The sequence below is a fragment of the Mya arenaria genome, chromosome 4 (assembly GCF_026914265.1).
Source record: "Mya arenaria isolate MELC-2E11 chromosome 4, ASM2691426v1".
Classification (NCBI taxonomy): Eukaryota; Metazoa; Mollusca; class Bivalvia; order Myida; family Myidae; genus Mya; species Mya arenaria.
Genome location: NC_069125.1, coordinates 5,812,651 through 5,832,080, shown reverse-complemented (window position 1 = coordinate 5,832,080; position 19,430 = coordinate 5,812,651). Strand labels below are relative to the sequence as shown.

Below are 19,430 nucleotides of genomic sequence, written 5' to 3'. Positions count from 1 at the left end.
TTATTGGATTTAGGGAAACAATAGAGTCACAATCTCCCGAACAACATAGGTACATGCCTTATTGGATTTAGGGAAACAATAGAGTCACAATCTCCCGAACAATACAGGTACATGCCTTATTGGATTTAGGAATACAATGGAGTCACAATCTCCCGAACAACATAGGTACATGCCTTATTGGATTTAGGGAAACAATAGAGTCACAATCTCCCAAACAACATAGGTACATGCCTTATTGGATTTAGGGAAACAATAGAGTCACAATCTCCCAAACAACATAGGTACATGCCTTATTGGATTTAGGCAAACAATAGAGTCACAATCTCCCGAACAACATAGGTACATGCCTTATTAGATTTAGGAATACAATGGAGTCACAATCTCCCAAACAACATAGGTACATGCCTTATTGGATTTAGGATAACAATGGAGTCACACTCTCCCAAACAACATAGGTACATGCCTTATGGGATTTAGGAATACAATGGAGTCACAATCTCCCGAACAACATAGGTACATGCCTTATTGGATTTAGGAATACAATGGAGTCACAATCTCCCGAACAATATAGGTACATGCCTTATTGGATTTAGGGAAACAATAGAGTCACAATCTCCCGAACAACATAGGTACATGCCTTATTGGATTTAGGAATACAATGGAGTCACAATCTCCCGAACAACATAGGTACATGTCTTATTGGATTTATGAATACAATAGAGTCACAATCTCCCGAACAACATAGGTACATGCCTTATTGGATTTAGGAATACAATAGAGTCACAATCTCCCGAACAATATAGGTACATGCCTTATTGGATTTAGGAATACAATGGAGTCACAATCTCCCGAACAATATAGGTACATGCCTTATTGAATTTAGGAATACAATGTAGTCACAATCTCCCGAACAATATAGGTACATGCCTTATTGAATTTAGGAATACAATGGAGTCACAATCTCCCGAACAATATAGGTACATGCCTTATTGGATTTAGGAATACAATGGAGTCACAATCTCCCGAACAATATAGGTACATGCCTTATTGAATTAGGAATACAATGGAGTCACAATCTCCCGAACAATATAGGTACATGCCTTATTGGATTTAGGAATACAATGGAGTCACAATCTCCCGAACAACATAGGTACATGCCTTATTGGATTTAGGGAAACAATGGAGTCACAATCTCCCGAACAATATAGGTACATGCCTTATTGGATTTAGGAATACAATGGAGTCACAATCTCCCAAACAATATAGGTACATGCCTTATTGGGTGAAGGGAAACAATGGAGTCACAATCTCCCGAACAACATAGGTACATGCCTTATTGGATTTAGGAATACAATGGAGTCACAATCTCCCAAACAATATAGGTAATGCCTTATTGGGTGAAGGGAAACAATGGAGTCACAATCTCCCGAACAACATAAGTACATGCCTTATTGGATTTAGGAATACAATGGAGTCACAATCTCCCGAACAACATAGGTGCATGCCTTATTGGATTTAGGGAAACAATGGAGTCACAATCTCCCGAACAATATAGGTACATGCCTTATTGGATTTAGGGAAACAATAGAGTCACAATCTCCCGAACAACATAGGTACATGCCTTATTGGATTTAGGGAAACAATAGAGTCACAATCTCCCGAACAACATAGGTACATGCCTTATTGGGTTAAGGGAAACAATGGAGTCACAATCTCCCGAACAATATAGGTACATGCCTTATTGGATTTAGGGAAACAATAGAGTCACAATCAATCGAACAATATAGGTACATGCCTTATTGGATTTAGGGAAACAATAGAGTCACAATCTCCCGAACAACATAGGTACATGCCTTATTGGGTTAAGGGAAACAATAGAGTCACAATCTCCCGAACAACATAGGTGCATGCCTTATTGGATTTAGGGAAACAATAGAGTCACAATCTCCCGAACAACATAGTTACATGCCTTATTGGGTGAAGGGAAACAATGGAGTCACAATCTCCCGAACAATATAGGTACATGCCTTATTGGATTTAGGGAAACAATAGAGTCACAATCTCCCGAACAACATAGGTACATGCCTTATTGGATTTAGGGAAACAATAGAGTCACAATCTCCCGAACAACATAGGTACATGCCTTATTGGATTAAGGGAAACAATAGAGTCACAATCTCCCGAACAACATAGGTACATGCCTTATTGGGTTAAGGGAAACAATAGTCCACAATCTCCCGAACAAAATAGGTACATGCCTTATTGAATTTAGGGAAACAATAGAGTCACAATCTCCCGAACAATATAGGTACATGCCTTATTGGATTTAGGGAAACAATAGAGTCACAATCTCCCAAACAACATTGGTACATGCCTTATTGGGTGAAGGGAAACAATGGAGTCACAATCTCCCGAACAATATAGGTACATGCCTTATAGGATTTAGGGAAACAATAGAGTCACAATCTCCCGAACAACATAGGTACATGCCTTATTGGATTTAGGGAAACAATAGAGTCACAATCTCCCGAACAACATAGGTACATGCCTTATTGGATTTTTGGAAACAATAGAGTCACAATCTCCCGAACAACATAGGTATATGCCTTATTGGATTTAGGGAAACAATAGAGTCACAATCTCCCGAACAATATAGGTACATGCCTTATTGGGTTAAGGGAAACAATAGAGTCACAATCTCCCGAACAACATAGGTACATGCCTTATTGGATTTAGGGAAACAATAGAGTCACAATCTCCCGAACAATATAGGTACATGCCTTATTGGGTTAAGGGAAACAATGGAGTCACAATCTCCCAAACAATATAGGTACATGCCTTATTGGATTTAGGGAAACAATAGAGTCACAATCTCCCGAACAATATAGGTACATGCCTTATTGAATTTAGGAATACAATGGAGTCACAATCTCCCGAACAATATAGGTACATGCCTTATTGGATTTAGGAATACAATGGAGTCACAATCTCCCGAACAATATAGGTACATGCCTTATTGAATTTAGGAATACAATGGAGTCACAATCTCCCGAACAATATAGGTACATGCCTTATTGGATTTAGGAATACAATGGAGTCACAATCTCCCGAACAACATAGGTACATGCCTTATTGGATTTAGGGAAACAATGGAGTCACAATCTCCCGAACAATATAGGTACATGCCTTATTGGATTTAGGAATACAATGGAGTCACAATCTCCCAAACAATATAGGTACATGCCTTATTGGGTGAAGGGAAACAATGGAGTCACAATCTCCCGAACAACATAGGTACATGCCTTATTGGATTTAGGAATACAATGGAGTCACAATCTCCCAAACAATATAGGTACATGCCTTATTGAATTTAGGAATACAATGGAGTCACAATCTCCCGAACAATATAGGTACATGCCTTATTGGATTTAGGAATACAATGGAGTCACAATCTCCCGAACAACATAGGTACATGCCTTATTGGATTTAGGGAAACAATGGAGTCACAATCTCCCGAACAATATAGGTACATGCCTTATTGGATTTAGGAATACAATGGAGTCACAATCTCCCAAACAATATAGGTACATGCCTTATTGGGTGAAGGGAAACAATGGAGTCACAATCTCCCGAACAACATAGGTACATGCCTTATTGGATTTAGGAATACAATGGAGTCACAATCTCCCAAACAATATAGGTAATGCCTTATTGGGTGAAGGGAAACAATGGAGTCACAATCTCCCGAACAACATAAGTACATGCCTTATTGGATTTAGGAATACAATGGAGTCACAATCTCCCGAACAACATAGGTGCATGCCTTATTGGATTTAGGGAAACAATAGAGTCACAATCTCCCGAACAATATAGGTACATGCCTTATTGGATTTAGGGAAACAATAGAGTCACAATCTCCCGAACAACATAGGTACATGCCTTATTGGATTTAGGGAAACAATAGAGTCACAATCTCCCGAACAACATAGGTACATGCCTTATTGGGTGAAGGGAAACAATGGAGTCACAATCTCCCGAACAATATAGGTACATGCCTTATTGGATTTAGGGAAACAATAGAGTCACAATCAATCGAACAATATAGGTACATGCCTTATTGGATTTAGGGAAACAATAGAGTCACAATCTCCCGAACAACATAGGTACATGCCTTATTGGGTTAAGGGAAACAATAGAGTCACAATCTCCCGAACAACATAGGTACATGCCTTATTGGATTTAGGGAAACAATAGAGTCACAATCTCCCGAACAACATAGGTACATGCCTTATTGGGTGAAGGGAAACAATGGAGTCACAATCTCCCGAACAATATAGGTACATGCCTTATTGGATTTAGGGAAACAATGGAGTCACAATCTCCCGAACAACATAGGTACATGCCTTATTGGATTTAGGGAAACAATAGAGTCACAATCTCCCGAACAACATAGGTACATGCCTTATTGGATTAAGGGAAACAATAGAGTCACAATCTCCCGAACAACATAGGTACATGCCTTATTGGGTTAAGGGAAACAATAGTCCACAATCTCCCGAACAAAATAGGTACATGCCTTATTGAATTTAGGGAAACAATAGAGTCACAATCTCCCGAACAATATAGGTACATGCCTTATTGGATTTAGGGAAACAATAGAGTCACAATCTCCCAAACAACATTGGTACATGCCTTATTGGGTGAAGGGAAACAATGGAGTCACAATCTCCCGAACAATATAGGTACATGCCTTATTGGATTTAGGGAAACAATAGAGTCACAATCTCCCGAACAACATAGGTACATGCCTTATTGGATTTAGGGAAACAATAGAGTCACAATCTCCCGAACAACATAGGTACATGCCTTATTGGATTTTTGGAAACAATAGAGTCACAATCTCCCGAACAACATAGGTACATGCCTTATTGGATTTAGGGAAACAATAGAGTCACAATCTCCCGAACAATATAGGTACATGCCTTATTGGGTTAAGGGAAACAATAGAGTCACAATCTCCCGAACAACATAGGTACATGCCTTATTGGATTTAGGGAAACAATAGAGTCACAATCTCCCGAACAATATAGGTACATGCCTTATTGGGTTAAGGGAAACAATGGAGTCACAATCTCCCAAACAATATAGGTACATGCCTTATTGGGTGAAGGGAAACAATGGAGTCACAATCTCCCGAACAATATAGGTACATGCCTTATTGAATTTAGGAATACAATGGAGTCACAATCTCCCGAACAATATAGGTACATGCCTTATTGGATTTAGGAATACAATGGAGTCACAATCTCCCGAACAATATAGGTACATGCCTTATTGAATTTAGGAATACAATGGAGTCACAATCTCCCGAACAATATAGGTACATGCCTTATTGGATTTAGGAATACAATGGAGTCACAATCTCCCGAACAATATAGGTACATGCCTTATTGGATTTAGGGAAACAATGGAGTCACAATCTCCCGAACAATATAGGTACATGCCTTATTGGATTTAGGAATACAATGGAGTCACAATCTCCCAAACAATATAGGTACATGCCTTATTGGGTGAAGGGAAACAATGGAGTCACAATCTCCCGAACAACATAGGTACATGCCTTATTGGATTTAGGAATACAATGGAGTCACAATCTCCCAAACAATATAGGTAATGCCTTATTGGGTGAAGGGAAACAATGGAGTCACAATCTCCCGAACAACATAAGTACATGCCTTATTGGATTTAGGAATACAATGGAGTCACAATCTCCCGAACAACATAGGTGCATGCCTTATTGGATTTAGGGAAACAATAGAGTCACAATCTCCCGAACAACATAGGTACATGCCTTATTGGATTTAGGGAAACAATAGAGTCACAATCTCCCGAACAACATAGGTACATGCCTTATTGGATTTAGGGAAACAATAGAGTCACAATCTCCCGAACAACATAGGTACATGCCTTATTGGGTTAAGGGAAACAATGGAGTCACAATCTCCCGAACAATATAGGTACATGCCTTATTGGATTTAGGGAAACAATAGAGTCACAATCAATCGAACAATATAGGTACATGCCTTATTGGATTTAGGGAAACAATAGAGTCACAATCTCCCGAACAACATAGGTACATGCCTTATTGGGTTAAGGGAAACAATAGAGTCACAATCTCCCGAACAACATAGGTACATGCCTTATTGGATTTAGGGAAACAATAGAGTCACAATCTCCCGAACAACATAGTTACATGCCTTATTGGGTGAAGGGAAACAATGGAGTCACAATCTCCCGAACAATATAGGTACATGCCTTATTGGATTTAGGGAAACAATAGAGTCACAATCTCCCGAACAACATAGGTACATGCCTTATTGGATTTAGGGAAACAATAGAGTCACAATCTCCCGAACAACATAGGTACATGCCTTATTGGATTAAGGGAAACAATAGAGTCACAATCTCCCGAACAACATAGGTACATGCCTTATTGGGTTAAGGGAAACAATAGTCCACAATCTCCCGAACAAAATAGGTACATGCCTTATTGAATTTAGGGAAACAATAGAGTCACAATCTCCCGAACAATATAGGTACATGCCTTATTGGATTTAGGGAAACAATAGAGTCACAATCTCCCAAACAACATTGGTACATGCCTTATTGGGTGAAGGGAAACAATGGAGTCACAATCTCCCGAACAATATAGGTACATGCCTTATAGGATTTAGGGAAACAATAGAGTCACAATCTCCCGAACAACATAGGTACATGCCTTATTGGATTTAGGGAAACAATAGAGTCACAATCTCCCGAACAACATAGGTACATGCCTTATTGGATTTTTGGAAACAATAGAGTCACAATCTCCCGAACAACATAGGTATATGCCTTATTGGATTTAGGGAAACAATAGAGTCACAATCTCCCGAACAATATAGGTACATGCCTTATTGGGTTAAGGGAAACAATAGAGTCACAATCTCCCGAACAACATAGGTACATGCCTTATTGGATTTAGGGAAACAATAGAGTCACAATCTCCCGAACAATATAGGTACATGCCTTATTGGGTTAAGGGAAACAATGGAGTCACAATCTCCCAAACAATATAGGTACATGCCTTATTGGATTTAGGGAAACAATAGAGTCACAATCTCCCGAACAATATAGGTACATGCCTTATTAGATTTAGGGAAACAATAGAGTCACAATCTCCCGAACAATATAGGTACATGCCTTATTGGATTTAGGGAAACAATAGAGTCACAATCTCCCGAACAACATAGGTACATGCCTTATTGGATTTAGGGAAACAATGGAGTCACAATCTCCCGAACAACATAAGTACATGCCTTATTGGATTAAGGGAAACAATGGAGTCACAATCTCCCGAACAATATAGGTACATGCCTTATTGGATTAAGGGAAACAATGGAGTCACAATCTCCCGAACAATATAGGTACATGCCTTATAGGATTTAGGGAAACAATAGAGTCACAATCTCCCGAACAACATAGGTACATGCCTTATTGGATTTAGGGAAACAATAGAGTCACAATCTCCCGAACAACATAGGTACATGCCTTATTGGATTTTTGGAAACAATAGAGTCACAATCTCCCGAACAACATAGGTATATGCCTTATTGGATTTAGGGAAACAATAGAGTCACAATCTCCCGAACAATATAGGTACATGCCTTATTGGGTTAAGGGAAACAATAGAGTCACAATCTCCCGAACAACATAGGTACATGCCTTATTGGATTTAGGGAAACAATAGAGTCACAATCTCCCGAACAATATAGGTACATGCCTTATTGGGTTAAGGGAAACAATGGAGTCACAATCTCCCAAACAATATAGGTACATGCCTTATTGGATTTAGGGAAACAATAGAGTCACAATCTCCCGAACAATATAGGTACATGCCTTATTGAATTTAGGAATACAATGGAGTCACAATCTCCCGAACAATATAGGTACATGCCTTATTGGATTTAGGAATACAATGGAGTCACAATCTCCCGAACAATATAGGTACATGCCTTATTGAATTTAGGAATACAATGGAGTCACAATCTCCCGAACAATATAGGTACATGCCTTATTGGATTTAGGAATACAATGGAGTCACAATCTCCCGAACAACATAGGTACATGCCTTATTGGATTTAGGGAAACAATGGAGTCACAATCTCCCGAACAATATAGGTACATGCCTTATTGGATTTAGGAATACAATGGAGTCACAATCTCCCAAACAATATAGGTACATGCCTTATTGGGTGAAGGGAAACAATGGAGTCACAATCTCCCGAACAACATAGGTACATGCCTTATTGGATTTAGGAATACAATGGAGTCACAATCTCCCAAACAATATAGGTAATGCCTTATTGGGTGAAGGGAAACAATGGAGTCACAATCTCCCGAACAACATAAGTACATGCCTTATTGGATTTAGGAATACAATGGAGTCACAATCTCCCGAACAACATAGGTGCATGCCTTATTGGATTTAGGGAAACAATAGAGTCACAATCTCCCGAACAACATAGGTACATGCCTTATTGGATTTAGGGAAACAATAGAGTCACAATCTCCCGAACAACATAGGTACATGCCTTATTGGATTTAGGGAAACAATAGAGTCACAATCTCCCGAACAACATAGGTACATGCCTTATTGGGTGAAGGGAAACAATGGAGTCACAATCTCCCGAACAATATAGGTACATGCCTTATTGGATTTAGGGAAACAATAGAGTCACAATCAATCGAACAATATAGGTACATGCCTTATTGGATTTAGGGAAACAATAGAGTCACAATCTCCCGAACAACATAGGTACATGCCTTATTGGGTTAAGGGAAACAATAGAGTCACAATCTCCCGAACAACATAGGTGCATGCCTTATTGGATTTAGGGAAACAATAGAGTCACAATCTCCCGAACAACATAGTTACATGCCTTATTGGGTGAAGGGAAACAATGGAGTCACAATCTCCCGAACAATATAGGTACATGCCTTATTGGATTTAGGGAAACAATAGAGTCACAATCTCCCGAACAACATAGGTACATGCCTTATTGGATTTAGGGAAACAATAGAGTCACAATCTCCCGAACAACATAGGTACATGCCTTATTGGATTTAGGGAAACAATAGAGTCACAATCTCCCGAACAACATAGGTACATGCCTTATTGGGTTAAGGGAAACAATAGTCCACAATCTCCCGAACAAAATAGGTACATGCCTTATTGAATTTAGGGAAACAATAGAGTCACAATCTCCCGAACAATATAGGTACATGCCTTATTGGATTTAGGGAAACAATAGAGTCACAATCTCCCAAACAACATTGGTACATGCCTTATTGGGTGAAGGGAAACAATGGAGTCACAATCTCCCGAACAATATAGGTACATGCCTTATAGGATTTAGGGAAACAATAGAGTCACAATCTCCCGAACAACATAGGTACATGCCTTATTGGATTTAGGGAAACAATAGAGTCACAATCTCCCGAACAACATAGGTACATGCCTTATTGGATTTTTGGAAACAATAGAGTCACAATCTCCCGAACAACATAGGTATATGCCTTATTGGATTTAGGGAAACAATAGAGTCACAATCTCCCGAACAATATAGGTACATGCCTTATTGGGTTAAGGGAAACAATAGAGTCACAATCTCCCGAACAACATAGGTACATGCCTTATTGGATTTAGGGAAACAATAGAGTCACAATCTCCCGAACAATATAGGTACATGCCTTATTGGGTTAAGGGAAACAATGGAGTCACAATCTCCCAAACAATATAGGTACATGCCTTATTGGATTTAGGGAAACAATAGAGTCACAATCTCCCGAACAATATAGGTACATGCCTTATTAGATTTAGGGAAACAATAGAGTCACAATCTCCCGAACAATATAGGTACATGCCTTATTGGATTTAGGGAAACAATAGAGTCACAATCTCCCGAACAACATAGGTACATGCCTTATTGGATTTAGGGAAACAATGGAGTCACAATCTCCCGAACAACATAAGTACATGCCTTATTGGATTAAGGGAAACAATGGAGTCACAATCTCCCGAACAACATAGGTATATGCCTTATTGGATTAAGGGAAACAATGGAGTCACAATCTCCCGAACAATATAGGTACATGCCTTATTAGATTAAGTAACAATGGAGTCACAATCTCCCGAACAATATAGTTACATGCCTTATTGGATTTAGGGAAACAATAGAGTCACAATCTCCCGAACAATATAGGTACATGCCTTATTAGATTTAGGTAACAATGGAGTCACAATCTCCCGAACAATATAGGTACATGCCTTATTGGATTTAGGGAAACAATAGAGTCACAATCTCCCGAACAACATAGGTACATGCCTTATTGGATTAAGGGAAACAATAGAGTCACAATCTCCCGAACAATATAGGTACATGCCTTATTGGATTTAGGGAAACAATGGAGTCACAATCTCCCGAACAATATAGGTACATGCCTTATTGGATTAAGGGAAACAATGGAGTCACAATCTCCCGAACAACATAGGTACATGCCTTATTGGATTTAGGAATACAATGGAGTCACAATCTCCCAAACAATATAGGTAATGCCTTATTGGGTGAAGGGAAACAATGGAGTCACAATCTCCCGAACAACATAGGTACATGCCTTATTGGATTTAGGAATACAATGGAGTCACAATCTCCCGAACAACATAGGTGCATGCCTTATTGGATTTAGGGAAACAATGGAGTCACAATCTCCCGAACAATATAGGTACATGCCTTATTGGATTTAGGGAAACAATAGAGTCACAATCTCCCGAACAATATAGGTACATGCCTTATTGAATTTAGGAATACAATGGAGTCACAATCTCCCGAACAATATAGGTACATGCCTTATTGGATTTAGGAATACAATGGAGTCACAATCTCCCGAACAATATAGGTACATGCCTTATTGAATTTAGGAATACAATGGAGTCACAATCTCCCGAACAATATAGGTACATGCCTTATTGGATTTAGGAATACAATGGAGTCACAATCTCCCGAACAACATAGGTACATGCCTTATTGGATTTAGGGAAACAATGGAGTCACAATCTCCCGAACAATATAGGTACATGCCTTATTGGATTTAGGAATACAATGGAGTCACAATCTCCCAAACAATATAGGTACATGCCTTATTGGGTGAAGGGAAACAATGGAGTCACAATCTCCCGAACAACATAGGTACATGCCTTATTGGATTTAGGAATACAATGGAGTCACAATCTCCCAAACAATATAGGTAATGCCTTATTGGGTGAAGGGAAACAATGGAGTCACAATCTCCCGAACAACATAAGTACATGCCTTATTGGATTTAGGAATACAATGGAGTCACAATCTCCCGAACAACATAGGTGCATGCCTTATTGGATTTAGGGAAACAATGGAGTCACAATCTCCCGAACAATATAGGTACATGCCTTATTGGATTTAGGGAAACAATAGAGTCACAATCTCCCGAACAACATAGGTACATGCCTTATTGGATTTAGGGAAACAATAGAGTCACAATCTCCCGAACAACATAGGTACATGCCTTATTGGGTGAAGGGAAACAATGGAGTCACAATCTCCCGAACAATATAGGTACATGCCTTATTGGATTTAGGGAAACAATAGAGTCACAATCTCCCGAACAATATAGGTACATGCCTTATTGGATTTAGGGAAACAATAGAGTCACAATCTCCCGAACAACATAGGTACATGCCTTATTGGGTTAAGGGAAACAATAGAGTCACAATCTCCCGAACAACATAGGTGCATGCCTTATTGGATTTAGGGAAACAATAGAGTCACAATCTCCCGAACAACATAGTTACATGCCTTATTGGGTGAAGGGAAACAATGGAGTCACAATCTCCCGAACAATATAGGTACATGCCTTATTGGATTTAGGGAAACAATAGAGTCACAATCTCCCGAACAACATAGGTACATGCCTTATTGGATTTAGGGAAACAATAGAGTCACAATCTCCCGAACAACATAGGTACATGCCTTATTGGATTAAGGGAAACAATAGAGTCACAATCTCCCGAACAACATAGGTACATGCCTTATTGGGTTAAGGGAAACAATAGTCCACAATCTCCCGAACAAAATAGGTACATGCCTTATTGAATTTAGGGAAACAATAGAGTCACAATCTCCCGAACAATATAGGTACATGCCTTATTGGATTTAGGGAAACAATAGAGTCACAATCTCCCAAACAACATTGGTACATGCCTTATTGGGTGAAGGGAAACAATGGAGTCACAATCTCCCGAACAATATAGGTACATGCCTTATAGGATTTAGGGAAACAATAGAGTCACAATCTCCCGAACAACATAGGTACATGCCTTATTGGATTTAGGGAAACAATAGAGTCACAATCTCCCGAACAACATAGGTACATGCCTTATTGGATTTTTGGAAACAATAGAGTCACAATCTCCCGAACAACATAGGTATATGCCTTATTGGATTTAGGGAAACAATAGAGTCACAATCTCCCGAACAATATAGGTACATGCCTTATTGGGTTAAGGGAAACAATAGAGTCACAATCTCCCGAACAACATAGGTACATGCCTTATTGGATTTAGGGAAACAATAGAGTCACAATCTCCCGAACAATATAGGTACATGCCTTATTGGGTTAAGGGAAACAATGGAGTCACAATCTCCCAAACAATATAGGTACATGCCTTATTGGATTTAGGGAAACAATAGAGTCACAATCTCCCGAACAATATAGGTACATGCCTTATTAGATTTAGGGAAACAATAGAGTCACAATCTCCCGAACAATATAGGTACATGCCTTATTGGATTTAGGGAAACAATAGAGTCACAATCTCCCGAACAACATAGGTACATGCCTTATTGGATTTAGGGAAACAATGGAGTCACAATCTCCCGAACAACATAAGTACATGCCTTATTGGATTAAGGGAAACAATGGAGTCACAATCTCCCGAACAATATAGGTACATGCCTTATTGGATTAAGGGAAACAATGGAGTCACAATCTCCCGAACAATATAGGTACATGCCTTATTAGATTAAGTAACAATGGAGTCACAATCTCCCGAACAATATAGTTACATGCCTTATTGGATTTAGGGAAACAATAGAGTCACAATCTCCCGAACAATATAGGTACATGCCTTATTAGATTTAGGTAACAATGGAGTCACAATCTCCCGAACAACATAGGTACATGCCTTATTGGATTAAGGGAAACAATAGAGTCACAATCTCCCGAACAATATAGGTACATGCCTTATTGGATTTAGGGAAACAATGGAGTCACAATCTCCCGAACAATATAGGTACATGCCTTATTGGATTAAGGGAAACAATGGAGTCACAATCTCCCGAACAACATAGGTACATGCCTTATTGGATTTAGGAATACAATGGAGTCACAATCTCCCAAACAATATAGGTAATGCCTTATTGGGTGAAGGGAAACAATGGAGTCACAATCTCCCGAACAACATAGGTACATGCCTTATTGGATTTAGGAATACAATGGAGTCACAATCTCCCGAACAACATAGGTGCATGCCTTATTGGATTTAGGGAAACAATGGAGTCACAATCTCCCGAACAATATAGGTACATGCCTTATTGGATTTAGGGAAACAATAGAGTCACAATCTCCCAAACAACATAGGTACATGCCTTATTGGATTTAGGGAAACAATAGAGTCACAATCTCCCGAACAACATAGGTACATGCCGTATTGGGTGAATTGAAACAATGGAGTCACAATCTCCCGAACAATATAGGTACATGCCTTATTGGATTTAGGGAAACAATAGAGTCACAATCAATCGAACGATATAGGTACATGCCTTATTGGATTTAGGGAAACAATAGAGTCACAATCTCCCGAACAACATAGGTACATGCCTTATTGGGTTAAGGGAAACAATAGAGTCACAATCTCCCGAACAACATAGGTACATGCCTTATTGGATTTAGGGAAACAATAGAGTCACAATCTCCCGAACAACATAGTTAGATGCCTTATTGGGTGAAGGGAAACAATGGAGTCACAATCTCCCGAACAATATAGGTACATGCCTTATTGGATTTAGGGAAACAATAGAGTCACAATCTCCCGAACAACATAGGTACATGCCTTATTGGATTTAGGGAAACAATAGAGTCACAATCTCCCGAACAACATAGGTACATGCCTTATTGGATTAAGGGAAACAATAGAGTCACAATCTCCCGAACAACATAGGTACATGCCTTATTGGGATAAGGGAAACAATAGTCCACAATCTCCCGAACAAAATAGGTACATGCCTTATTGAATTTAGGGAAACAATAGAGTCACAATCTCCCGAACAATATAGGTACATGCCTTATTGGATTTAGGGAAACAATAGAGTCACAATCTCCCGAACAACATAGGTACATGCCTTATTGGGTGAAGGGAAACAATGGAGTCACAATCTCCCGAACAATATAGGTACATGCCATATAGGATTTAGGGAAACAATAGAGTCACAATCTCCCGAACAACATAGGTACATGCCTTATTGGATTTAGGGAAACAATAGAGACACAATCTCCCGAACAACATAGGTACATGCCTTATTGGATTTTGGGAAACAATAGAGTCACAATCTCCCGAACAACATAGGTATATGCCTTATTGGATTTAGGGAAACAATAGAGTCACAATCTCCCGAACAATATAGGTACATGCCTTATTGGGTTAAGGGAAACAATAGAGTCACAATCTCCCGAACAACATAGGTACATGCCTTATTGGATTTAGGGAAACAATAGAGTCACAATCTCCCGAACAATATAGGTACATGCCTTATTGGGTTAAGGGAAACAATGGAGTCACAATCTCCCAAACAATATAGGTACATGCCTTATTGGATTTAGGGAAACAATAGAGTCACAATCTCCCGAACAATATAGGTACATGCCTTATTAGATTTAGGGAAACAATAGAGTCACAATCTCCCGAACAATATAGGTACATGCCTTATTGGATTTAGGGAAACAATAGAGTCACAATCTCCCGAACAACATAGGTACATGCCTTATTGGATTTAGGGAAACAATGGAGTCACAATCTCCCGAACAACATAAGTACATGCCTTATTGGATTAAGGGAAACAATGGAGTCACAATCTCCCGAACAATATAGGTACATGCCTTATTGGATTAAGGGAAACAATGGAGTCACAATCTCCCGAACAATATAGGTACATGCCTTATTAGATTAAGTAACAATGGAGTCACAATCTCCCGAACAATATAGGTACATGCCTTATTGGATTTAGGGAAACAATGGAGTCACAATCTCCCGAACAATATAGGTACATGCCTTATTGGATTTAGGGAAACAATAGAGTCACAATCTCCCGAACAACATAGGTACATGCCTTATTGGATTAAGGGAAACAATGGAGTCACAATCTCCCGAACAACATAGGTACATGCCTTATTGGATTAAGGGAAACAATGGGGTCACAATCTCCCGAACAACATAGGTACATGCCTTATTGGATTAAGGGAAACAATGGAGTCACAATCTCCCGAACAACATAGGTACATGCATTATTGGATTAAGGGAAACAATGGAGTCACAATCTCCCGAACAATATAGGTACATGCCTTATTAGATTTAGGGAAACAATAGAGTCACAATCTCCCGAACAATATAGGTACATGCCTTATTAGATTTAGGTAACAATGGAGTCACAATCTCCCGAACAATATAGGTACATGCCATATTGGGCTTAGGGAAACAATGGAGTCACAATCTCCCGAACAACATAGATACATACCTTATTGGATTTAGGAAAATAATGGAGTCACAATCAATCGACAAATATAGGTACAGGGCAAAAAGGAGGAAGGAATATAATGAAAATATGTTTACACCTTTTCTGAATTATGTGTGAGAGTCACCTTTTATGTTGTTTAAATTGTTTAAACGAAACGCATGTTGCCATTTTAGGGTATGATGTATTGGGTATATCTCATTCCTTGGGTATGATAAGTTAGGCTTTCAATTTTTGGAGTACAATGAATTAGATTTCAAATATAATTGGGGTTAATTTCTTTCTTGATTCCAGGCTTAGTTTCCAATGAGCTTGTTTGGAATTCACTAATCCAAGAAAGGGTTTTGAGTTCCAATATAAGATCAAACTAGTTGTGTGCAAGATGCTTACCAGTGGTTTAACCAGCGGACGTATAATATGTCCGAAAAATTGCCAAATCAGTCCAAGAATTTTAATTCAGGCGTTCTCAAAATTCCTCTTTAGCCTCAAAGTATAATAATAAGAAAATAATTAATAAATCCCACTTAATTCTTCCCAGATCCAGATCCGACTCGCGAGAAAGAAGATCTTCAATGCGTGACCGTTTGGGCTCTGACAGTAGAAGTAGGTCAAGGGATCGTGAGTCTTGGAGCCCGTCCATTAGACGACGTAAGGGCTCTCCAAGCCACCTGGAAAGAAGAAGGATAACTAGGTACCCCTTGGTTGGGACAAGTCAGAAGTGATATTGTTAAATTTTGTGGTATAAATGGCGTAATATTGTTATTTTTTTCCAAATAACGTATAAGAATTAAAATTAGTGTGGTCATTTTAAGGGGATTTGTAACTGTTTAGGTTTGAATTAGTGTAACATTTAAAGTGTTTTCATCAAAAGATTAATTTGATAAGTACACGTTATACTTTCATGTATATTCTTTACATGCTTTATTTATCGCTTAATTTCAGTTGTGGTGTCTTTACTAGAACATTTATTTTTCCATCGCTTTTCAGTTACCTGGTGAATATTGTACTTTATGGGGCCATTTCATCAACGCTTCCATCGTATGATCGCTTTAAGGAACTCATATTTCTAAAATACTAGGGAAGAAATTTCGCCGTTTGAATTTTAAAACTGTAGAAAAAAATCTGAGTAAGTATTTTTTAAAAAGCCTTTAAAATAACGGGTTAAATAAAGAACCCTTGATAAATCTTAAAATACTTGATATTTTGCCAAAAGCTGATTGATAAGATGGCTCCTATATCTTTTTGTGTTCACATTCTGTTGATTTTCATTTTTCTTTATGTTGTTGCTATTTATATCTTCACCAGAAGGTCAAAGTCGCCAGAGTTTAAAAAAAGGATTTGACGTGAGTAATTATAGACGCTTGCTTGTCATATCTCAGACACACCTTTTATAAAACATTATAATCTTGCAGTGCTCGTAAACGCCCTGTACCATACCACCGCCCTACACCCCCACCAAGCAGTTCCGATAGCGAAGATGAACGTCACAATTACCGCCACCGACATCGCAGTCATTCACGCAACAGTAGTTCCCGACAAAATACATCACATCGACACAGCAGCCGACGTCGAAGCCATAGCAGTTACAGCAGTCACAGTTATAAATGAGATTAAATAATAATAATAATAATAATAATAATATTAAAACGATTTGAATCTCATTTAGGATATTATATTATCCATTATGTTTAAGAGAATTGCATTGGCCCCTATAAAATCTGTAAATCTACTCCAAAAACTGTGTATTTTATTAACATGCATTGCTATTCAGTTTTCGGTGTCCCTACACCTATTTTTACATCAAAAGTCTTGACTTTATATTATAAGTCTGCGTGTTAAAACTGAATACTTCCATCATGACGTGTATGAATAAATGTAACAAATTACCAACCAATGTCAAACAACAGTTCCAGGTTAAGAATGTGCTCAGAATATTTTGAAATCGTAAGGGACTAGCTTAAATCTTATTTAATTGTTGATTGTCTGATAAAGAGAAGGGACAAAATGTTACTGTGATGGTCTAGTCAATTAAAACAGATTGTGATACTTTGCATGTCGGGAAGGCTTGGTCTTGAATTGTAAAAAATATTGCCAAACACTTGTTTTTGTTTCAAATATAATATAATGATGTATTTGCGGGGAGGGGTAAATTTCTTGATGTTGATAGTATTTTAATGTATGTTTTGTAGCTTTGCAAAATTAGACAGTGTATTTTTGAGAAATTAGGGCAATTAACTCAGTCTTCAAAAATATGTCAGTCAAATCCATTAATGGTATGACATAATAAGATCTAAGTTTAAAACTATTATTTCTGTTCGTCTAGAAATGTAAATTGTTTCTTAAAAAAACTGTCTGTTTTTATCTTGCTTTTTACTAGCCAATTTTGACAAGTTATTAATTCACAACTCAATTGTCCAAAGACTTACGACACACATCAGTAAATTTAATCTGTTGGTTTAAAGCTCGCATCTAAATCGATGAGCGAAATATCACAAACAGTTCATCCTTAATAAATTGAAGCATCTTGATTTATTCAAGAAAGGTCACAAAGATTACACTCTTGTCAATTTAAGGCAGTTTAAAATATTTCGTGTTCCATCAGATTTCATATTTTAGGTCTTAAAATAAGCCAATCACAGCCAAGTGTTTCGTGCACTGTGTTTTGGTAATTGGCGTACATGATTGAGACACTGACCTGAGCTTTAACAATAAACTAAAATTGTGAGTTCATGCACTTAAAATATCAAGCAGTCGCTATCGCTGTCTTTGAATATTTGTTTTAATATGTATTTCATGAACTAAAATCCATTATTTTAAAATATTTATTTAAGGATTGTGTAAATAATGCTGTGAGTTTATAAATCTATGCATATTTAAGGAATGTAATGGAAAATATAGTTTGTATAGTTTTGTATGTATTTTGTAAAATTCAGTCAAGATAAAGATTGTAACAACTGTAGAAACATTATTGATGTGTTAGTACCAAATATATGACATTTTGTATATAAAAAGACACCTAAGAGAATAAAGCTATAGATATCCGACTATGTTGGAAATTAACAAGTTATTATACATTTAGAACATGTTTGATTTGTAAATTTAACATTCATAGTAGGTTGAGCAGTGCAATTTTTATGCTGTATTTTTGATTATGCTACTGACATAGTTTTGTATCAAAATTGAAAAGCACTAAACTGTTCATTGTAAATAATCATAAGCCATGTTCCTTCATGCTTCATTTAGAATTTGTCAAACACGATCTTTATATGTATTTCCATTTCAATACATTTTTTGATGTTATGAGTTGCTTAAAATATGTATTTGCCACAATGCAAATAAATATCTTCCCAAAGAATATGACATATCATTATTTCACAGACGTTCATCTGCAGATATATTGTCGTTTAACATGGCTTCTATATCAGCGTTTATATTAGACATCACATAATTCACGGGCAAACAATAACCTGTTTCAGGCCAGTGGCTGATTAGAACCAGTCTAGAATG

At 37.9% G+C, this 19,430-nt stretch overlaps 1 protein-coding gene across 1 annotated transcript in view; it reads left to right on the top strand.

Moving 5' to 3' along the window:
* The window catches only part of LOC128229697 (serine/arginine repetitive matrix protein 2-like), a 52,290-nt gene that overhangs the window by 12,973 nt on the left and 19,887 nt on the right, over positions 1–19,430 (top strand). The window contains exon 9 of the mRNA XM_052941491.1: positions 16,462–16,614. Within this exon, the coding sequence (XP_052797451.1) occupies positions 16,462–16,614 (153 nt within the window). The remainder of the gene's footprint in view (positions 1–16,461; positions 16,615–19,430) is intronic.